Source organism: Acomys minous (genome assembly GCF_964271855.1).
Source record: "Acomys minous genome assembly, chromosome: 12".
Taxonomy (NCBI): Eukaryota; Metazoa; Chordata; class Mammalia; order Rodentia; family Muridae; genus Acomys; species Acomys minous.
In genome coordinates, this window is record NC_140493.1 from 36532171 (window position 1) to 36555935 (window position 23765).

A 23765-nucleotide genomic window follows, 5' to 3' on the forward strand; every position below is an offset into this window, starting at 1 on the left:
GCACACACATCACCATGTGCTTGTATGTATGTGGGCATGCCCGCATGCACAAAAATACAAAATAATATTTTCTTAGAAAATTAGAACATATGAGGAAAACTGATTCCATTACAAAGAGGAAAATTATAAAGGATAGTTTCCAAATATTAACAATTTATCTTGCTAGGCAATGATAGTATTAGAAAATTTAAATTTCCTATTTTTAATTTTCCCCATTTAATTTCATAGAAATGATTAATTTTAAAGAAGCAGCAAAGAACTGAGTGCCACCTGACAGTGATAGTATGTCTGTAACTTGGGAGAAGTTTTTCCATATTCAAAAACCGAGTTATTTCTTCAAGAATTAGTCGCACATCAGGATTTAAGTTATCCAAAGTTCTGACTTCATTATTCACACTGACAGCAGGTGTAACGGAGTTAGCCAGGGCATCAATCATTTCTGCACGATAGTAGTTATCTGAAAACTAAGCCAAAGAACAATTAAGAGAAGATATAACTAAGCCTTTTCATGAGATGCTAACATAACACATATAACTTCAAATCATTTCAGCTCAGCAGAAGTAGAGTACTTTAGTATGAGTTCATCACCAGCATCACACACACACACACACACACACACACACACACACACACACACACACACACTCCCTTTCTCTTTCTCTCTCTCTCTCCTCTCTCTCTCTCTAATGGCAAGTTTTCCAGTAATGCCAACCTGTTCTTTGTATAGAATTATGCTTTAGAAAAAAATGAAAATGCTATATTCATCAGCGATCTATTAGTATATTAAACACTCACCATATGTATGATCCTCCTACAATGATCTAACCAAATTATTATAGTAAAAAAAAAAAACAGAGAAAGAAAGACAACAAAGAGATTATAGAGATTACAGTCCACTAGGAGCTGGTGAGATGGTTCAGTGGGTAAGTGCTTGCCATCAGATATGAGGGCCAGGGTTTAGGCCCCAGCATTCACATACAACCTGGGTGGGGATGGGAGCCACATGTAGGCCCAGCACTCAGTAGGCAGAGACAGAATCTCTGAAGCAAGCTGGAGCTAGATTAGCCAAATTGGCAAGCTCTGGATTCAAGTGGAAAACAATACTCCAATACATAAAGTGGAGAACAAACAAGAAGGTCACTTGAGCTTGGTGGTGGGGATTCAGGCAGGTGGCTTTCATTGAGTTTGAGGCCAACCTGGTCTACAGGGTGAATTCTAGGACAACAAGTAAATCCCTGTATCAGAGGAGAAAGAAAGAAAGAAAGAAAGAAAGAAAGAAAGAAAGAAAGAAAGAAAGAAAGAAAAGAGGAAGGAAGGAAAGAAGAAAGAAAGAGGAAGAAAGGAAGGAAGGAAGGGAAGGAGGAAAGAAAAGAAAAAAAAGAAAGGAATGGAGGAAGGGAATAAGGAAAAAAGAAGGAATGAAAGAGAAAAAAAGAAAGACCAACCCAGGTCTCTGTAGGCAGGAAGGGGAGCACACATGTATATGCAACCCCACATGCAGATGCTCTTAGACACATATGGACACACATATAAGTATACCACAGACACATACACATAGAAAAAAATTACAGTCTACAGATCCTGAAATCAATACAAAGCTTCCAATCAACTAACACTCTGAGTATCAACAAAACACATCTAAAGATGACTCAAGAGTTTAAGGCCACTTACTGCTCTTACAGAGGACTGGAGTTTGGTTCCTATGCAGGCTCCCAACCACCTTTAAGTTCAGGACCCTCTTCTTGCCTCCTGCACAGGGTACATATGCAAACAAGACACACACACACACACACACACACACACACACACACACACACAGAAGCATGCACGCATGGTCACACAGGTGCATGGCCCTGCACATACACATGTATATAAAATAAGGGAAAAGAAGAAAGAGTAAGAAAGAGAGACAGAAAAAGGAACAAAGAGCCCCCTTAAAGAAAAGCAACTTAGACAAAACATGTATTTCAAAGAACAGAAAATCCCAGTAGAGGATCAAAAAATAAAAAGTCAAACCTATCAGTAACATCATCTTCCTTCCAACAACATAATACTATTTTTAAAAAGAAACATGCACAGAATAATGACAACTATGCATTCCTCCTCTTCCTCTTCCACTCTTCAGATTGCAGCTGCCTCAACATTCTAACTTCTTTCAGAAGCTTCCTGGCCTACACACGTGTGCACACACACATATAGAGGCATGCACAAAGTCTCACAGTCCCATCATCCCACAGGTCAAGCCCCTGCAGACTCACATGCACAAACACGCACAGACCACACACACATGTAACAAAATCAAATTGTGCTGTTAGGCTTCATAAAACCAAGTTCCAGCTGGCTCCCCCAATTTGATGCATTAGTCTCTCTGCACTATAGGGGTTTCAAGAAGCATTTAAGAACCAGTTAATCTTGGCCTCCATCCACTGATTATTCTAATAAAACCATGCCAAATGCCTCTTGCTCTAGAAAGTACTATGGGCTCACAAATGACTCCAGAAACAAGTACTTTTTCCTTTCTTTTATTGCTGTCCTGGAGGCTGAGGCCCCATATATTATCCTAAAAACAAACATTACTGGGTACTTTGCAATATTCATTGAGAAAAGCACCTTACCTTATTTTTCCTGTTGTCATTGTACTTGATTAAGTCTAAAATAAATGTTAAAACTTCTTTGGGACAAAGATTATGTACATCTCTTAACAAAGCCATTGCAACTGGCATAGTCTACAAAAAAAAAGGGAAAGAGTTTTAAGCAAATAACTCAACAACTTATTTCTATAGTAATGTGTACTCCAGAAAGAATTACACTGGGGTTAACACAGATACCTAGATAGACTTCAATACCCCATGTCCCATGTGCTCCCACTACAGACATATCTAAAAGCCTTACTATTGAAATGAGCAAGAAATCAGGGAATATTTTCATTAGTGGACACATTCTACAAGCTATGTGCCTTAGCCCTCACTTGCTAGAAGAAAGTATGTATTATGTAAATTATAGCACTTCACTTCTAAGAGATATGGTAGAAAGAGCATACAATTTCAGCACTGGTTCATTTTTAACTCCCACCTTCACTATCTACTACTCTAGATAAGCATTGACTGGTTTCTTACTGCCTTGTTTCCTCAAAATCATTTTCCGGGCTCAAGGATCCGCTGGTGAGAGACACTAAACCAACAGCACAGCTCACCAACCCACAGACTAACAACAGACAGTAATCTAATACTCAGCGTACCTTTTTTCTTTCTAAAATTTCATAAGCAGTTTTCTGTTAGTGTAAACACGAAGACACACAACAGTAAAATCTGCCGGTGAAATAAAGCCAATTAAGCCCTAGAGAGAAGAGGAGATGCACAGAAATCTTAGTCCTACTTGGGACATGGAAGAGATCAAGACTTTCCCTTTTGAACTGGACAATCAAAAAAGAAATGGCTCGTTTTAAAATTTGATTAAAAGAGGAGCAGCTAGAATGGTGGTACACTCCTGTTAATTCCAGCACACTGGAGATAGACGCAGGATGATTAAGAATTCCAGGCCAGCATGAGCTACAGAGCCAGAGCCTTGTCTCAAGTAAAAAGGGGCAGTATTCAGAGGCAACAGTGGTGTGACAGTTTGAGTGGTCTAGCTGGAAGTCAGGAAGAGCTACCCTATGGGTGACAGTATCCCATGGACTGAGGTGCCACAACAAATAAAAAGGAGAAGGTGAGCTGAGAGACAGGGTTCATTTCTTTGCTTCCTGACTGAGCAGCCACCTCGTGCTCTGAGCCATGCTTGTTTAGCCAGGATGGACTAGGTCCCCTGGAGCTGTAAGCCAGAAAAACCCTATTTCCTTCCGCTGCCTTTGTCACAGCAATGAGAACAGGAACTGATGCAGTCAGGGTTAATTTTGTAGGAAAAACTAGGGGAAAGTTCCTTTTCCCCACAGAAGAGTCTGTTCTCCCTCCTATTTGCACTTTTGCAAGGCATATTTAAATGATTGATTTAGTCATTAATTTTCTCTTCTGCCAAACTGAAGTGTTATGTAAAAGTCAATAGGACTAAAGGCATCATCTTCCCAAGTTTTACTTCAACCCACAGTAAGAAATAAACTTCTCACTGCAAACTAATACACATACAAACACATTCTGGAAGCAATACAAACACATTCTGGAAGCAATACGTACAGACAACAAAAGTAAAACCAAGAGAGTCTCATAATTAGCCAAGTGAGATGACTCATGCCTGTAATCCCAGTATCTGAGGGAGGCAGAGGCAGGGGGATCTCTGTGAGTTTGAGGCTAGCCTGATCCACACAGCAAGTCCAGAAGAGCATAGGCTATAGGGAGAAATGAATGGCCTCTGATTGGTTGCATGGGGAACTGAGGTATGGAGTATGCGCAGGCCTTTCTCCTAGCCAGCCATGTGAATCAGGAGCTGCCCACCTCACAGTGCCACGGCTTGGCTAGCTTGCATGGAGGCAGGTGTCATGCAGCCATTTGCTTCTCGGCATGTTACAAGTAATGTGCATATGATTTGTAGAAAGCTGATAAAAATCAGTGATCACTTAAAATTTCAGATAAGCTTTAGAGCAGAGGCTGACTTGTAAGAAATACACATCTATAATATGCAGTTTACAAGTTAAACAGACACATGAGTTTGTGGATTAAAAAATCATATGAGGCGAGCATCAATTAAGTTAGGTTAATATAAAAGATAAAAAAAAAGATCATAAGAACAAAGAGAAATAAGGCGTACCTTCTGTAGAAAATAACTCTGAAAACTCATGAAGTTGTTTGTTTTCACGATGTTTGGACAAGTTTTACAACAAAACATTCTCGTAAAGAGGGACTTCATGGCTGGTGGCCCCGTCCATGTGCTCACCATTGAGTTTGCAATCTGTAAACAACCAGAAGATGAAGGACTTCCCATCACCGTTTAAATACACATGGAAGACAGAACAGCTTTCTGAAAGCCAACACTACATTTGGAAATTGATACAATTTGGTCTTTTATCACCCACTTCCAAGAAAACATACAAACCCACCCACCAAAAATAAATAAATAAATAAACACAATGGGGGCTTTTGGCCCCACTGTGTGCACTCATGGTTGTTTTACACAAGTTAGTTTCTAAGTGGCAGCATCCGCTTGTATTTAAGAAAAACATGCTTGCAAAGCTTCTCTGACTGGGTTTGTCCACATCCAGTTAGGTAGCTGTAACTCTCTGCTATTTTTTTAACCTTATCAGAATTAAAACATTACTGTTTGGAAAGCAAGCCAAATATGATGTATTGTTTATTTAAAGACTGCCAAGGCAGGGCTATGACATGGTGAATGTAAGTTCCCGGCCAGCCTAGGGTACGGAAGAGATTCTATCCCAACCCCAGGCCATGTACAAGGCCCCAGAGCCTCTAAGTGCTTCCTACTACTCAAGAGCAAGCCAATGCTGAGTGAGCGGTGTTCTTTCTTTCTTTCTTCTTCTTTTGTTTTTGTTTTGTTTTGTTTTTGTTTGTTTGTTTGTTTGTTTTTCGAGACAGGGTTTCTCTGTGTAGCCTTGGCTGTCCTAGACTTGCTTTGTAGACCAGACTGGCCTCGAACTCACAGTGATCCGCCTGCCTCTGCCTCCCGAGGGTGTTCTTTCTTATTCAAGCCAGGTACCCTACTTTTGTAGGCAAATCACTGGTATGCTGTTGGAGACTGCTAGCCCAGAGCTGGTTCATAGCTGGAGTCTCCTGTGTGTCTCACTCCAAGGCTGAAGAGGCTACAGTTCCTGCAAGCTGTGGCAGCTGCCCAGAAAGCCCCTGGGGTTCTGGCGGTTTACATTGATCTGGGTACATGACAAGAAACCATGCTTCACAGATAAAAAAATAAATAAATACCTCAAATTTAGACACAATTTAAAAAGTTACAAAAGATAAAAATAAAGGAAAAGAAACACTGAACTTTATATGTCAAGCAAATGCTATGTTTAAGTAAGCAAGGCTAGTCCTAGATTACCTGATGCAAAACAACAAATTCACAAAAATGTTTAAATAGAAAAACAAATTAATGTATTAAAGACTCCAGGAAAAGGGTTGCTCATCAAAGTACAGAATGTTAAAGCTTTCCTTCCCTTAACCACTTAATTCTGTGCCGTGGAAAAGCTAGGATGGTGGTTCTGTTTTAACTAACGGAACTGACAGTTAACAATTAACTAACAGAACTGATAGCTGAACAAGGACACATAATATAGGTTGTTAAATTTCTTGCTTTAATAAAAATTATTTAAATAGTGAAGAAAAAGTGCCTCAGAAAAACCCCCCTTAATATTTTTAGGGCATATAAAAAAATCTGAAATAAAGGAAATTGTGAGTAAATACTATATCTTGTAGCTTTATGGTTCTGCTATGACTTCAGAGTACCAATGAAATATATCCCTAACAAATAATCTCAGTCTTTACCTAATATCTGAGAGTGGAGAAAGTCAACTGCATGCTGTTACTAAAGACAAAACAAACAGAAAGCACTAGAACGCACTGAAATGGGAATAAACCTATCATCCAGATGCTTTAAATAACAAAAAATAAACACTTGCTAGACAGTATTTCTGGTCAACATTCTGTCTGCATTTTTCTGGTTCTAGATTCTTCTTCAATCTAAAGACTGTTTTTTGCTGGGTGGCAGTGGTGCACACATTTAACCTCAGCACTCGGAAAGCAGAGGCAGGTGGATCTCTGTGGGTTCGAGGCCAGCCTGGTCTAGAAGGTGAATTCTAGAACAGCCAGAGCTACACAGAGAAACCCTGACCTGAAAAACCAAGGGGGGGGGGGCTGTTTTTTGATAAATTAACTTCTTCTAGAATGTTAAATTATAGAGCCAATTAATGTAGATTAGTCCTCACTAAGTTTAATTCTTACACCAAAATAATGTAACTGCTATAATGGAACAATTAAAATTTGTTAATTTTATGTATTCTTACATAAAAACACTACAATCAGTTTTGTTTCACTATTTAAAGGTTTATTTAGGCACGTTATGCCTGCAGGCCAGAAGAGGGCACTGGATGCCACTTATAGATGGTTGTGAGACACCATGTGGTGGCTAGAAATTGGGTTCAGGGCCTCTGGAAGAGCAGCCAGAAATCTTAACCGCTGAGCCACTGCTCCAGCTCCCAATAATATTTCTATCCAAATTTTTCTTAGTCTTGAAATATGGTTGGCAATTTAAAAATGGAAAAATTCTCCTTAGTTTTCAGTTTGACAAATACAACTTTTTGTACATATCTATCTTTATGTCAAATATGTTTCTTTCAAATCAGTGTTATTAGAAGCATTTGGTACAAGCTTTCAAAGGAAGCATTACCATGAAAAAACAGAGAGACTCAGGTGAGTTTAATTCAGTCTTGGAGGCCTTGTATAAAGTGGCCAGCAGTCTTCCGCAGGCTTCCCGTCTCGTGTATACCCTCACCTTGGCGAGACAGAAGCACGCTGCCATCCTCACCCGGTAGAAACACTGCTCCTGCTCTAGGGTATCAGTGAGCGCGAGACGTGATGCCGGGGTGGGGAACTTCTCCAGCGCCAAGATGGACTCCTGCTGGGCAACAACATCTCTCTCATAGCGGAGCTGATACTGCCACATAAAATCAGCCTGCTCAAATTCCACCTTCCTCAGGGCAGACATGTCTGGGTCTATCCTTATCCACAACAAAGGGGAATCGGCGCTGAGAGAAAATAAATACAATTTTAAAACTTTCACAAGGCTGAACTCATGCTGCTGTGCAGTATTATAGCCATATACTAAACCCCAACAAACTTTTCACTGGTATGCTAACTTTCTTACAATCTTACTAATAAGATCTCTAACAATATGAAGAGTTGTCACATAAAATATCACATTCCAAATATTCTACTGAAAACATCATTCTGGGCATTTTTACCTGCAATTATGAAATGTCAAAACACAAATGACACAAACTTTCTTTGTTTAACTTTCTATAAGCTAATAAATGGCTAGAATAAACAGTATCCCTTATTTAAAAACCAAAAAGAAATAAAAAAAAGAAAGCATTTATTTTACTGAACTAATTTTAGTTGATATTTAAGTACTGTGACTACTTTTGTCAAGAAAGCTGAAATCATAATTTGACCACCCACTGATTTATTCTCGTGTATGCGTCAAGTAACATACAAACCAAAAATCAAGTCTATGTCAGTATTTGATTAAAATAATACCACTTTATAATACTAATTCACTTCAATACTGTGTGCTCATGAAGTACTTATTATAAAAATATTCAACAGAGATGCTCAGTGGTTAAGAACTCTTGTTCTTAAAGAGGACCCAGGTTCAATTCCCAGCACCCTCAGGGTAGCTCACAACAGTCTATAACTGCAGTTCTAGGGAAGTGGGCGCTCACTTTTAACCTCCACAGGCACCAGGTGTGCATGTCATACACAGATATCTACACAAACAAAACATGCAAAATATAAAGTTAAAATTAAAACAAAAATGCAAGTTTAAAACAAAAAAAAGGACAGGCTAAGGAAAACTAACTGGGTTATAAGAGACCTCGTCTCAAGAGACCAAAAATAAAAATTAAGTTCAGAAGAGTGGTGCTCAGACAGTTTGAAACACAAGGTAGTCTCAACATGCTCTGCAACACTGTCCCAAACACAATCATTAACACTTGGGATTCACCTGAAACATCTTCAGGCCCACAAATAACGTAATGAATCTGAAATGTGACACGGGTCACAGGCCTATCAGTTTGAGAAGTACTAGTCAAGAAGCCACCAAGAGATTACGGTTGCGCCCATGCCTGTACTACTGCATTTCCTTGTAATGTTTCTGAACATTAACCTAGTCTCAACGTAATTTTCTATCATTAATGAGTCATGATTTTATTTAAATTTTTTCTAACAGTTTCTCTTGGCTTCAAATGGTTTTAAAAGCATGCATTTCAAAGATAATTACATACTTTTAAGTAACTTACTCCATTGCAGAAAGATCCATGTCAACCTCTTCCCCATTCATCAGTGGGATTTTTTTCTTCTTATTCCTATATTTAAAGAAAAGTAAAACTGAAAACTGGGATCTTCCAAATCAGAATGCAGGTATCGAGTAGGCAAAGTTCAAATAAAAGGTTTCATGAAATACTGAAAGATATGCCAAAGACAAGTATACAATGAAATGGAGCTTTAAAACAACAAAATCAACCTTGAAGCTACAGAATATAAATATTGAATTTTTTTCTTATTAAAGGTTAATGGAAAGCAAGCCAGCCTGGGATACATAAGACTCTCTTCTCAAAAGAAAAAAAGTTATTTCTAGGTAAACATGGTAGCACAAGCCTATAATCCCAGTACTTGGGAGGCAGAGGCACAAAAATGCCCTTAGCACAGCCTGAAGACTCTGTCCTAAAAATAACTCAAATAAATATAAAAAATACTTGATTCCAAAGGCAAAGGTGCTTCAACAACAGAAAGAGTTGGGTGTATGTGTTGGGGTGGGGGCAGGTGGATACATGCCTGTGACTCTAATATTTGGGAGGTGGAAGTAAGAAGATCAAGGCTAGCAGGCTACATGAGAATGTGTCTCAGAAACAACAACAAAATCACACTGTAAATGCTACCTTGAAGTAGCATACAAGAAAAAGCTAGCAGGTAACATTTTGCTGTAGTTTTACTTAGGCATTTTTACATGTGGGATTTGCAGTTCCTCTTTAGCATATGGAAGTGGTGACACAGTGCCTACCTTCTGCTCTTAGAGTGGCAGGGGATATCATGCTTAAGGCTGTTTTCTTCAATTTGCAAGGTATGGTTGAAGGATCCGTCTAACTCTTGCACTGTTACTTTAAGTGGTCCCTTAAAAACAAAAAATACAACAACAACTTATCATTTAAAGACTCATCGAAAATGCCCAATATATATCCTTACATTTAGACAGATAAATCAAGATATACACTTAGCTGGGCATAGTGGCACATGCCTTTAATCCCAGCACTGGGGAGGCAGAGGCAGGTGGATCTTTGAGTTCAAGGCCAGCCTACAAAGCTAGTCCAGGACAGTCAAGATTCTGTCACACAGAGAAACCATGTCTCAAACACACATACACACACACATATAACAGTCGTGCAATGGCAGCTGGTGTCAGGACAGGGAAGTGCAAAGCTACATGCTCTGAAATCTGTCTGTAGATGCTTCCCCTCAAGTACTTACGACAGACTCATTAGTCACCACAGCTCAGGAGCCACCTCTACAGAAACTAGAGACAACAGTGCACCACACTCTTCTAGAAAAGCACTTACCACGTACTTCTGAGTTCCAGGAGATGTGTAATCTTGCTTTATTTCTAGTTCTAAAACGTTTCGTTTCCTATTAAATGCAAAACTTCCATAAAACTTTACCACTCCACTCTGGTCTCTGAAGAATTGTAAAGGAAATTTTACATACTGAAATAAAATGTGCCAAAAAAATATAAAAAGCAAAAAAAAATCTAATATATTAATAATTTTCAATGTATTCTCACTAAATCAAAGTCTTAAAGTGTATTTCATTATATCCCAGGTGGCAAAATATTCAAAATTCTTTTGAAAAATGTTTCCCAGATTAAAATTTCTGAAATGCTGAAAAGCTTGTGTTTTGAAAGTAACACCACTGTACTGGATTATTAATAGTACCTTGAAGTGAAAAACTCAAAATTGCCAAGTTCCAAGATACCATTCAAGTTGTGCCAAGCCCTGAGCACATTTCAAAGTCACCAGACCATTTCATCTTCCAAGTAATGCTGTAAGTCTGTCTGCTAGAGTATTTACCTTATCATGGAATCTACCTTTCTGCTCATATTAAAAAGTCCAAAACATGCCAAATTTTATAAATAGAAACATCAGTGTTTACACATGAATACTCCGTCTTTGGAAGGATCTTTAGAAGGTATGAGTCACAGCTCAGTTATTTCTACTTCTTAAGACTATCGATGGATCCCCTCCCTCTTTCCCATCTTCCACACAGCCTACCCCCTTCCACGCTGCTGAGCTGCTGCTGAAAAGGATACACCCACTGCTTTATTAAGGGCTGGATGTCTTTGCCAGAGACATTGGAAATGGACTTCAAAAACCCATAGGTAGAAACCAGCATCTGGCTCCACATATGTGACTGGAACTTCTGAGATGAAGCAGTACTGGCCAGACTTAGCAGTTTATTGAAAACCTGCAAGGACAGAAGCACATATAACAGTGTTCCCAACTGTACACTGCACCTAGTCTGCACTGCAACTTCATGTGACCATTTACAGACTATAGCAATTACATAACATACACATTTTTCAGGTTAAATACTACAAAAGCAAGAGAAACACACAATTATTTAAATAGGATGTAAGAGCACTGTTCATAGAAACATTACTGAATGCTAGTAATGGGCGCGGTGGTGTATGCTTTTAATTCCAGCACTTAGGAGGCTGAGGCAAGCGGTCACTGTGAGTTCAAGGCCAGCCTGGTCTACAAAGCAAGTCCAGAACAGCCAGGGCTACACAGAGAAACCATGTCTCAAAAAAAAAAAAAAAAAAAAGAATATGAAATACAAAATATAATACCTGCCAAATTTTACAGTGGACTTTAAAACTAGGAAGACTCATTAGGAGCCTAGTACTCTCACGTCAGACATGTCATAAATCTCATGTATTCTTCCACTTAAAAAAAAGAAATAGGAGGGAAGCGTGGAGTGTGACTCAGTGGGATGGCATTTACCTAGCACATGTGCAAGTATCACAGCTAGTTAGCACTACGAAAGTAAATTCATAAATGACAATACTAATTAAATCTGAACTACTCTAAGAAGTATAAATGCCCTCTCATGGCTCAGTTTTCTCGTTTTCTGTTTTTGTTCTTCAATCTTTAAAGAAAAGTTATAATTCCATTTTTATGACATCAGGGATTAAACCCATGGCCCCAGGCTGGGTATGGTGGTGCACACCTTTTATCCCAGTACTTGGGAGGCAGAGGCAGACAAATCTCTGTGAGTTCAAAGCTAGCTTGGGCTACAAAGTAAGTTCCAGGACAGCCAGGGCTACACAGAGAAACCCTGTCTTGAAAAACCAGAAAAAAAAAAAACAATAACAAAACCCAAGACCACATTCACATTAAGCAAGCATTCTAATGAACTACATCCTCAACAAAAATAAATTATTTTTAAGTTTTTATTTTAAGACGGTCTTTAAGAATGTTATCAGCTGGACAGAAGTGGTGTACGCCTTTAATGCCAGCACTTGGGATGCAGAGGCAGGTGGATCTCTGTGAATTTGAGGCCAGCCTGGTCTACAGCAAGTCCAGCACAGCCAAGACTACACAGAGAAACCCTGTCTTGAAAAAAAAAAAAAAAAAGAAGAAGAATGTTATCAATAGGGGGGAGGGGACAGTTAACTTTTTTTTAATACATCTATCAGTGGTACAGCATTTCTCTAGTAAGTACAAGATCATATATTTGATTCTCAGCATCTCAAAAAAGAAAAAAAAAGGAAAGTCAGAACTGAATAGAATGGAGAAAAAGAAAGGAGGGGCCAAAAAGCATATATACTTATACAAGTAATCCATCTATTTTGATTCTACTATTTTATCTTATGTATGTGTGTATACATATAATTACACACAAACATATACTTATTTATTTATATAACTTACTTTATAATATAGCAAAATGTAATAACAACAAAGTATCAGGTTGCGGAATCTCCCTCGTGTTAAGTGGAGCACCTGAGGTCGGACGTGAGGCAGAGCTCCTACACAGAAGCCTTCAGAAGCCATTTCGCGAAGCTGTTGGCTTGAAGCCTGAGTTGTATCGGAGACCTCAAGATGCTGGAGGTGCCAGAGCCATGACATCACCAGGTGAGCCCAAGAGACAGAGGTGTGTTGAAGGCATCAAAGCTGAAGTACAGAGGCAGCTAAGCCCTTAAACAGGACAGGGACCTAAGACCCTCCTGGGTTTCAAGTTCGCTTTAGTCCAGTATTTCTTCACTATGCCTCAATTCCTCCTTTTTAGAATGGTAACAGATATCGTATGTCACTGTCTGTTACAAGTATGGAGTTTGCTTTTGATTTTACAGAGGGTTATAATTAAGGAGCGGTTCTGGACTTTGAAACAGCCACTTTGACTATGACGGACAGCAGCGACTGTTGAAACTGGGCTGGAATGTTCTGCATGATGATACAGCCACAGAACTCTGGGAGACAGAGGATAATGTGGTGCCTTAAAAATGAAATGTCCTCTATGAGTCTCCAGCATTTGAATACTTGGTCACCAGTAGACAGCTGTTTCAGGATTAGGAAGTGTGCCTTGCTGGAGGTGGTGGGCCACCAGGAACAGGCTCTGGGGTTTGAAAAGACTCCACTCCCTTTAATGTTGCTCAGTTGTTAACGTCAGCACTTACCTGCAGCATAAATTCCATGCTGATCCTGTTTTCAATCAGTCTCATGACAAGGTGAGCTTTACACTGAAACATAGTATAGTATTCCCAGGACAGTGTGTGCGGATGCTTTATTGAAAAGTGGAGGTGAGATGCAGGGCTGAAAAACAAGTACATTCACTTATCTGACAAAAAGAAATACAAAACATGGACTTTACATTTAATGTAAACAATTTAAGCTGCTCATAATTTTCCATTATTTCAAAACAACATGGCAAATTTTACACAAATTCTTTCGAGCAACAAATACCTAAAAGCAGTTCCTTATGATCCCACACAGACAGAAGAACTGCTGTTACCTTAACAGAACCCATTCTAAAATTGGTCGGCTCTAACTAATTACCTTTCCAAAGTGTACCAACTGTACTCTCCCAATCAATGTCGGTGTAGTATTCCCTCCAACTTCTATTTCACCCATAAACATAAAATAACTTTTTAAAAAAGGGGGAAAAAATCCAAGCAGCTCGGTTGGTAATACATGCGAGAATCCTTGGGTTTGCCACTGAGTACCAACAATGGATTTGAAAAGTATGTTGATGTATGACTTTCTTTGTTCCATTAACATAAACCTTCATAAACTGCTGCTACACTGAAATATGGTATCTGGGAAAGCTGCATGTGTGTTTCTGGGCCATGAGCAAGCACACTTATCTGGCTCTGGCTCTTATATTGCCTCTTGAGGCCAGAGCTGTGTTTCTGTGCCAACACCCTGAAGATACAATGGTCAAGGAAACATTCTTATCCCTAAACAGAGGCACAGAACGGCACCAAAACAAACCAAAGCACAGCAGAGGAACACTTACGCACTATCACTCTATGCCCAGCATCTAGCACTTATTGTTAAGAGGCAGGTGTGGGTCCCAAACCTCTTACGCAGCCTGGCATGTGCTGCCTCCCTTGGATAGTACACAATGGTTTCTGCCTTGGGCGGGTGAGGTTCCTTGCAGCTTTTCCTCGCAGGTTGCTCACATCTGCAGCCTCCTGGGATGCTGACTACATCTGTGGCTTCGTTCCCACAGTTTATGCACTGCCATCTCAGAGGCCACCTAAGGGACCTTGATTTGCCACACACTGCTCAGCTTCCCAGGTCTTCCACTGAAATCTAAGTTCAGGTCTCTATGAGCGTATAACTCCTGCACACCACATATCTGTAAAGCCATCATGCAGCTGACATCAAGGTGTGCTACCTGCTCAATCAGTAAACAGCCCAGACTTCCTGCATTCAGCTGTGGGTACCCATATGGCTAAACTCAGGAAGCACGTTTTGGGGAGCCAGGCTCATTCAGGGAGCTCCAGAGCTTTCTCCTCAAATCAAACCCTTTCTAGTGAACTGTAATCTTTTTCCTTACACTCAGGACTGCTTCTTTTAATGCTTTTAATCTCTCGGCAGCCACCTCCCTTTGCCCTGATTGTTTCTTTTCTGGCCAAACAAGTTTTTTGCTCACAATTTTCACAGTATAACTGTTTAAAAGCAGCCAGTGAAATCCATACCAAACCTTACAAAATTGGTTACCTTGAAATCTCAGAATAGACAAACGTAGGCCTGTTCTTTAGTATAATTTGACATGCATGGCCTCTAGCCCAGCTCCCCGTAGAGTTTTTAGTTATATCATAAACTTCCTGAGTTGCCATTTACTTTCCATTTCTTTTGGCATTTGGTCTTCTGAGCTCCCAATGGATTTGTCCACTAACTTATAGCACTCTAAAGACACCAAAGCCCACATCTCCAAATGGTTCCAAATTACTTTCAAACTCAATTCCAAAGGCTTAGGAACCTTGGTTTAGTTTCGAGGCAGTAATGACTGGGAAGTGGAAGACTTCCTGCAGCTCAGTTTCAGTCCTTCTTGAGGGGAAGATCATGGCAGAGCCCAGCTACCGTCTCGTGGAAGCCAGGGAGCAGGGAGGAAATGGTTGCAGGGTTCCTCCTCTGTCATTGCATCTAGCCCTCTGCCTCTTAGAGCGACAGGATAGTGACCCACATTCAAGGCTCTTCTTGTCTGCTCAGTCTTCCTGCACCATCTTCAGAGACTTGCAGATGTTCCTTCCTAACCTCTGGGCGTCTCTCAGGTGAAGCAGGCTGACAAGTGAGACTAGCTGCCACAAGAAGCACACAGGCACGTGCACAGACTGCAAGTTCTCACATGACTAGAATGATGAGTTAGATGAAGATGAGCTAGAATCTGAGCATGTCAAGCAGGAAAACCTTACATTTCTATGTTTAAGTTAATTTACAGTACTCTCATGTGACCAAACAGAAAAGCAACGAGGGGCTCGGACAACACTGCCAGTTTGTGCTGTCACACTATCATTATGATTCTGGCCTTACTTGGCCTCAAGAAATACTTGATTCTTTAAGAGTAGCTCATTAAATGAGGATTATAATATCACCTCAGAATAATACATACTTATCCTTTTCTTTTCCACCACCAAATATGGGATGCAGCAAAACTCCCCCAGTTTTCAGTTCATAGGCCACTATTTTATCTAGCTCCTAAAAAAGATACAAAAGTAAGAGTCAATGAAAATTTCTTCTCATGCAGCAATCTTCAGTACTACTAGACCATAAATTTGCTTTCCTGGAATCAGATGTAAATGTCAGATAAGCAAACAGTATCTGGAGGTCTGTATTTTTATAAACAGAACAAGCTATACACGCTGGCTTAATGCTACAACCCAAAACTCCATTTGTGACTTCGGGGCTTGCCAGCAGCTCAGCAATGTCTCCTCCTTGCTCTTCTTAGTCTCTCTGATTTGTCCTTTAAATTGATTTATCCCTTCTCAGTATTTTGCCTCTGAAGACTAAGGCAATTAAAAAGAAGTGACATTGAACTAAGCTATCAATTTAAAACTCCTCTGTTCTTCTGTAACATATAATACATATTAAAGTTAATAAAAATAACTATGTTGGGCATTCATGAACAGTTTAAATAACATAGACAGAAAATAAACAGCATGGGAAGATGGCTAATAGCTAACTGGATCCTAGCAAGACAGTTGATTAGCCACGTACTTTACTAAATAATTTAGCCTCTATGTGCCTTCGTTTCTTCATATGTAAAGTGGGGTTAGTAACAGAACTGAGATAATCAATACTGTTTTATTACACACTGTTAGTTCCCTCTTCTAAAATGAAGATGGGCTCTAGCAGTGCTACGTATATAACCTGTTTACCATTAATTTAATAATGATATTTAGGTAGGGATTTATCTTCCTGAAAAGAATGAATTTAAGGATCTAATCAAATCTAATTGATACCATTAAAGTATCTATGTGATGATGAGAAATCGATATACAAAATACATTTTTTTCTTCATCTTTAAATAACAGGAAAATATGTGTCAATGACAGAGAACATAAGGTAGCTACTGAAGGCTACCTGGCATATAAGTAGCTACTCTGTGCAAAGCCCCACCCACACTACATGAGTAAGGTGCCACTATGCCCAGGGGAGCAGACACTGCCACTACAGCATCCTTACCAGTTAGAAGATATGGAACAAATTCACCAAGCACAGCTACAATCTTTTTTTTTTCCTGGTGATATAATTTTCATTTTATTTAAAGAGTTAGCTATTTTCCAAATGATATTTTAAAAGTACTTTACAATCAGTAAAAGAGAGGACAAGAGAGCTAGCAAGAAGGTTCAGTGGGTAAAGAGTTTCCCCAAAAGCCTGAGCACCTGAGCTTGATTTCCAGGACTCACAGTAAAAGGAGAGACACAGCTCCAGTAAACTGTCTTCTGACCACACATGCACCCTAGCATGTGCACTGCCCCAACACACAAAGTAAATGAACAAATGGAATGAGATAAAGGACAGAAGACTTGGACTTCAGGGAAACTCTAGCAATAGATTACTGAGTTATAAGAGGAAACCTAGCACTTGCTTACCTCCTTAATCCAGTGGCGGTACTCATTAACACCAAAAGTCTTCTTCATCCAGAGTCCATAAATATAGCCTGAGATTCCCTTCAGCACCCACTCATCAGACCTAAGGAAAAGCAATAAAACCTTTAATCATAAAAGCCTGTCCAAGCAGGATCAAAGAGACTAGAGGACTCAGTGCAACGTGTGCCACCCGCTGCTGTAAGGGACACGCAGGCTGTTGACATATTATCAGGCTCCTCAAATGCTTTAGGCTAAGCTGCCCATACTGTAGCTCAGTGACAGTGATTTCCCAGCATGCTTGCCGTCCTGGGCTTGATCTTTAGTACAGGAGAAAAGCAAAAGCCCACAGTGTTCTACCGTCTCCTCTAAAGTTTAGCAATGCCCTTACTCTGACAGCGGGGCTTCTCTCCACACCACTGTTGAAACCGTCTGCCACTAAAGAAGTACTTGCCCAGCGTCAGTACTGCTGAACTCCAAAGTGCACATTTGCTGGCTGTGCTGGCACATCCTTCACACTTGGAGGCCAAGGCAGCATAGTCAAGGACTCATGGTTACCCTTAGATGGTTGTGTTCTAGCACATCTCAGGCTAGGTAAGAGGCTATCTCAAACGATCAAAACAAAACGCACTCTCTTGGCCTGGGAATAAGTCTCAGTGGGAGTGCTCAGCTAGCATATGCAAGGCCCTGTACTCCTGGAAACTCCAATCCCACGTAATTTTCATAACTCAGGTTTTACAGTACGCTTAAGTTGAACTGTTTACTGTTTGTATTTTCTCCCGGGAAAAGGCAATTGGCACCAACCACTCATTTACTGACATACATCTGTCATATACACACAATAACATTAAATTTGTAAGAAACAAGAAGTGAAGCCCTACATCATTAAAATATAAAAGGAATTACAATCTCAAGGAAATTTCGTACACAGCTATAAATTAACCTCAAGTAGCCAAGTGTGTCGAGTTCCATCTGTAATCCTAGCACTTAGAAACAGGCAAATGTCTGTGAGTTTGAGGCCAACCTGGTCTACATTGTTAAGTTCTAAGCCAGGCATAACTATAGTGTAAGACCCCCTTCATAAAAAACAGACAGAAATATAAAATTTATCTCAAGTTAAAGAAAATAAAGATTGTCTCTTTTTTCAGTGTTGGGGCCAGGCATCTACAAGAAAGCACTGTACCTCCGAGCTGCACCCAGCTCCAAATGCGCTTCCCCTTCTCTGCTTTCTAGAAAACTGGCAAAATTTTAAACTAAAAGGCAAATTCCTACGCCATTATTACTGCTGTTGAAGATAATTACTGTACTATAAAAATCATAAACAGCAGGGTGTGGTGGCGTACACCTGTAATCCCAGCACTCAGGGAGTCAGAGGCAAGCAGATCTCTGTGAGTTTAAGGCCAGCCTGATCTACAAAGCGAGTCCAGGGCAGCCAAGGCTACACAGAAAACCCTCTCTCAACAACAAAAAAATCATCTCAAATATTTTTCCTTATTTGAACATTGACATTAGAATTCTAATTCGTTTTTTATATATTCAAATCTGTATTCTATATAGCTAAGACATTTTTCAGAATTCTTATTTTTTATGGTAAATTATATAAGTAACTACTGGTTTTTTGGGGGGGAAGGGGTTGTTTGGTTTGGTTTGGTTTTTGAGGACAAGATTTTTCTGTGTAGACGTTGGCTGCCCTGGACTCGGTTTGTAAAACCAGGCTGGCCTAGAACTCACAAAGACTCACCTACCTCTGCCTCCTAAGTGCTGGGATTACAGGCGTGTGCCACCACGCCCAGCTTCTCATTTTATTTTTTTGAAACAGGGTCTCACCATGTAGTGGGGATTTCATCTCAACTGGCTACATACACCTGAATGGCCGTAAACTCCCAGAGATCCACCGTTGAATGCTGGAGTTAAAGGCATGTGCTACCACACCCTGCTAATTATACTGATTTAATTAATTTAATTTAATTTAATTAATTTTAATTAATTTTTTCCAGTCTCTCAAAATAACCTCAACATTTATGGACTATGGGCAATTGTCAGCATATAATGCAGGAAAAGAAAAGGACAGGAGCACATACCAGCCAACGCCCTGGGAGGTGGAGGCAGGAGCGCCACAGACTCAGCTACATAGGAAACTTAAGGACAGCATGAGCCACAGAGATTCTGTCAAAGAACAAGGGGCTGGGGCAGCTTTCCCGATCCTTAGGCTCAGTCTATGATGCTGAAGCTACTCACCAGGACATTCTGGATATGAAGCAGCCGAAGAACTGCTGCGCTAAGGACTGTGCTAAGCACCGTCGGGTCAGCGGCGTCTCGTCTATGATCATGGAGCTGTGCAGAAGATTTGTGCTGAAAACCAAAGAGTGAGAGGAACTCAGGACCAAGGGATGCACAGCCAGAGTACAGAGACTGAATTCCTAAAGCAATACAGCTTGAGGTTCCAGTTCAACACAGAAGAAACAAATGAATAGTCTCCCCAAAGTCTAATCTCTTCAAAATTTGTCTGAAATTCACAATCTGCTTAAAGCAAGGAGCACAGTGTTTTGTGTTAATTTTCATAAAAAATATAAATCACCATTTTGAATAATGAGAAAGTAGTGTGTTAATAAAAAATGAATCCTAATACAATGGGGTTAATTTGAAAAATCTTTTGCAGTCTGGGGCACAGAAAGCCTGAAGCTCACAGTCTCCAAAAGCCAGAAAACTAGTAACAAAAGTAAAACTCTTTTCCTGGTAGCTCTTAAATTTCCTGGTAGCACTCTGTTATTTACCTCTAAATACACTGCTCCATTCAATTTTTCCTAATGTGCACTAAAGAATATATAGTATTAGCATGCCACATTACACATGAGACCTCTGAGGGACAGGAAAGTAAAACAACTGCCCTGACTCATATAACTTACAAATTTAGAACTTTCCCCAAAAGGGTGGGGGTGGGGATGGGGGCTAAAACAAAGAGGGAAAAATCGTAATCTGACAAATTGATGATACTGGTACGTTCTCATAGTGCTACCAAAAAAACATACTAGTTACCTGTACAATATATAAGCTACGCATTCACAAACATTAATAACTAAACCAGAAATGGAAATGTGAATGTTAATTGTGGAAGAAGGTACTATGATGTTTTACTTCCTTTTGTAAGAAGCTACATACATCATTTAAAAAAATATCAAATCTATAAACTCAATCACATCTAAGGTACAAAACCAGTCTTAAAAGTGACCGGCCAGTAGCTTCTCTTTTTATCATTACTTTAATTTAGGTATTCCCCATTCGAAGAGACACTAACCTAAAAATGCTCATAGAAGCATAAGCAGCCACTTCAACGTAAGCTTCATCAATGAAGACAGTCTTAAAACAGGAGTACGGATAGCGACAAGTCAAAATTTCTTCATAAAACTCAAAAACTTCGTGAAGGTAAGATGTGGTATGTTTAAGTAATGGAAGAAGTTGAGGTAAACAAAAATGAGTAACCTGAAAATAAAAGAATAATCAACTCAAAGGAAGGACATATTAGCTTTTAATAAACTTCATAATGTTGAAAATAGCTGTTATAAGCTGGGGCTTGGTGATGCATGCCTGTAATCCCAGCACTCGGTGAGGTAGAGGCTGGCTAGAGTGTAGGCTGGTTTCTAAAATTAATGTTATTATTAATTTCATCTGAGCCTCATCTCTAGATGCTGAGAAACTACAATTTGGAAATTAAAGGGCAGGCACAGACTTCAAGGGCAGTTCTACAGCACAGAGAGACCTTATTTTTAAAGAAAAGAAGTAATAAATAGTAAGATTTATTCTCACTTCTGCATACTGAGGTATGGTTAGAATCCCAGTAAAAAAGCCTGTTAAAATGTGTTTTCTTCCAAATGAATGTGATGTGAAACACTTTATTTTTAGTGATATTCTTGACAGTTAAAAGTAATACTATTTTTCTGTGCCTTTTTTTCCTAAAGAGCAAAAGTACAGAGGAGAGAGAACAAGACAAGTAAAATGACTTACCTCGTGCATATATGGATCCACAAGTATTTCAAAAGGGCCAATGGCCAAGGAGATATTGGACGCTGCTGTAGGAATAGTAAGCATGTAATGGAAGGTCTTCTTCCTCATATCGTGAGTATACACCGTCTCCACCAAATCTCCATTGGACACGGCCACCATTGCAGCGTCTACTGTAAATTCTAATTTCCAGGTACACAACTCAGAGTATGAATCAACACACGGGAACCAAAACCTACAAGCATATTAACAGTACAGAATATACTTTACATTTAAAATCTCAGGTCAAGTCTTGCTATATGATGGAATCAGTACACAGCACCAAAATATAAACAGTTCTACAACACAATCTTTGGCTTAGACAAATTAATAATCTGAGGAAAGTACTCCCCTGTAGGATAGATTAAGCTTTGTCGCAGGTGGAAGCAGTCTTGACGGGCTTTACCCTTGGGGCACACCATGAATACCTTGTGAGAGACTGTTTGGAGCCTTCCTGGGCTTGGAATTCAGGAAGCCTACCTAGGAACCCCACCGTGGCTATTGTTTTCCTAATTGACCCTCGAAGGGAGAAGGGACCGCCCTTTGCTTATGACTGGGAAGAGGTAGGAGGAGAGAGGAAGAAGGCACGGAGAGAGAGGAAAGGCCCGGACCAGCTCGTGGGACTGAGACACCTAAGGACCCGTCCTGCCGAACGGATTCCAGGAGGTTTTAATCTTCTGTCCCTTTAACCTTTTTTTTTTCCTTCTGGTATATGCTAGTTGGGTTGTATAATAAAGTTTAATTGTTAATAAACTGAGCCAACATCTGGCGCCCAACGTGGGGCCCGATGGGTTCCACAATCCCTAATGATATGAGGGAAGATTCAGTATTCCACGGGATAGAAATGTTGTTTCAGGGTATTGGCAAAATTGCAACTGCTGTTGCAAAACTCTTTCCTGCATTATACTTAGAGGGGATTCTTTGTTTTCTCATTGTCCTTTTATTACAATATTTCATGCTTAGAAGGATTAGAAGACAGGCTAATGGCATAGAAAAGCCGGAAGGGTCAGTAAGTTCTATCCTTTTGGAAAAGATTGCAGACTTGACTGGACAGATAGAAAGGCTGAGGTATGAAAATGAAGGGATGGGAAAACGGATAGAATTTTTGGCATTTGGTAGTGATGAAGGACAGAAAATAGAGAGACCGGAAAGCCAGAAAAATCAGGAAGAGTCAATAAGCTCTATCCTTTTGGAAAGAATTACTGACTTGACTGAACAAATAGGCAAAATACAGAGAAAAGTGGAAGGGCTGGAAAAGCAGAAGGCACCTTTGGTTAAAAAGGGTGGAGAAGGTCAGAAACCAGAGGCAAAGAAAGCCAGACCGACCAAAAGGTCTTTGGAAGTAAATGTACCAGTGGAGGATACTTCCACAGTCACCCAGGCACCTTCAGCTTTTCCAGTCACTGTAAGACATGTAATCGAGCCAAATGGTGCTGAGGGTCATGACAAAATAGCCTGGTGTCCTGTAGACATGATGGATTTAAAACATTTTAAGGAATCCATCATCAGATATGGTATGCATTCTAACTTCGTTAAACAAACGTTAAACAGCTGGGCCTATCAGAATAGACTTGTTCCCCAAGATTGGAAAAATTTAGTTTCAGCGGTATTGGAAGCAGCACAACAGTTACAGTGGTTATCATGGTGGCGAACAGAGGCTATAAAAATAGAACAAGAAAATATCACACAGGGAATAAATATTAATAGAGATCAGTTACTTGGTGATGGACCATATACTAACATGAGAGAACAAATTCAAACTGACGATAGAGTGATTGAACAATGTCGTAAGACAGCCTTGAGAGCTTGGGAGCTGGTAGAGGAACCTGGGAAAACAACTATTTCTTTTACTAAGGTGTTCCAAGGACCTCTGGAGCCCTTTACAGAATTTTTGCAGAGATTAGGATCTGCTATGGATAAGGCGATGCCAGATTCTGATAACAAAAAGGCATTAAAACTTATCATGGCTTATGAAAATGCAAATGCTAAATGTAAGAAGGTGCTTAGACCATTAAAGGAAAGAGGCGCTCCATTAGATGACTGGGTAAAGGAGACAGTTAATATCAACTCTCAGGAATATCAGAATAATATTGTGGGACAAGCTTTAGTCAGAGAGCCCAGATATCATAATACTCGGTGCTTTAATTGCGGTCAAATCGGTCATGTGCAAAAAAACTGTAGAAATAGAAGGCGCACTAACCCAGAAAAAAACGTAACTTATAAAAAAAAACAGGGGGGTTCTGGTTATGATGGTAATGAGGTACCAAGACTCCCAGGGTACTGTAGTCGCTGTGGAAAAGGGAAACACTGGGCTCAGGATTGTCAATCTAAGCGAGATGTACAAGACAATATCTTGCCGACGGAAAACGACAAGAGGGGGCCATCGGCTCGGGCCCCCGTAAACAATGCCAGCCGAATTCCTTTGG

At 39.9% G+C, this 23765-nt stretch overlaps 1 protein-coding gene across 2 annotated transcripts in view; it reads right to left on the minus strand.

Annotated features, from left to right (window-relative positions):
• Positions 1 to 23765, minus strand: part of TAF2 (TATA-box binding protein associated factor 2) — a 67833-nt gene that overhangs the window by 27040 nt on the left and 17028 nt on the right. For both annotated transcript variants that reach the window (XM_084747903.1, XM_084747904.1), the window contains exons 6-19: positions 21304 to 21535; positions 20597 to 20781; positions 19540 to 19653; positions 17308 to 17407; positions 15825 to 15910; positions 13384 to 13519; positions 11014 to 11168; positions 10268 to 10382; positions 9715 to 9824; positions 8954 to 9019; positions 7429 to 7681; positions 4738 to 4878; positions 2616 to 2726; positions 271 to 464 (exon numbers count right to left, since the gene is read on the minus strand). In XM_084747903.1, the coding sequence (XP_084604029.1) occupies positions 271 to 464; positions 2616 to 2726; positions 4738 to 4878; positions 7429 to 7681; positions 8954 to 9019; positions 9715 to 9824; positions 10268 to 10382; positions 11014 to 11168; positions 13384 to 13519; positions 15825 to 15910; positions 17308 to 17407; positions 19540 to 19653; positions 20597 to 20781; positions 21304 to 21535 (1998 nt within the window). The remainder of the gene's footprint in view (positions 1 to 270; positions 465 to 2615; positions 2727 to 4737; positions 4879 to 7428; positions 7682 to 8953; positions 9020 to 9714; positions 9825 to 10267; positions 10383 to 11013; positions 11169 to 13383; positions 13520 to 15824; positions 15911 to 17307; positions 17408 to 19539; positions 19654 to 20596; positions 20782 to 21303; positions 21536 to 23765) is intronic.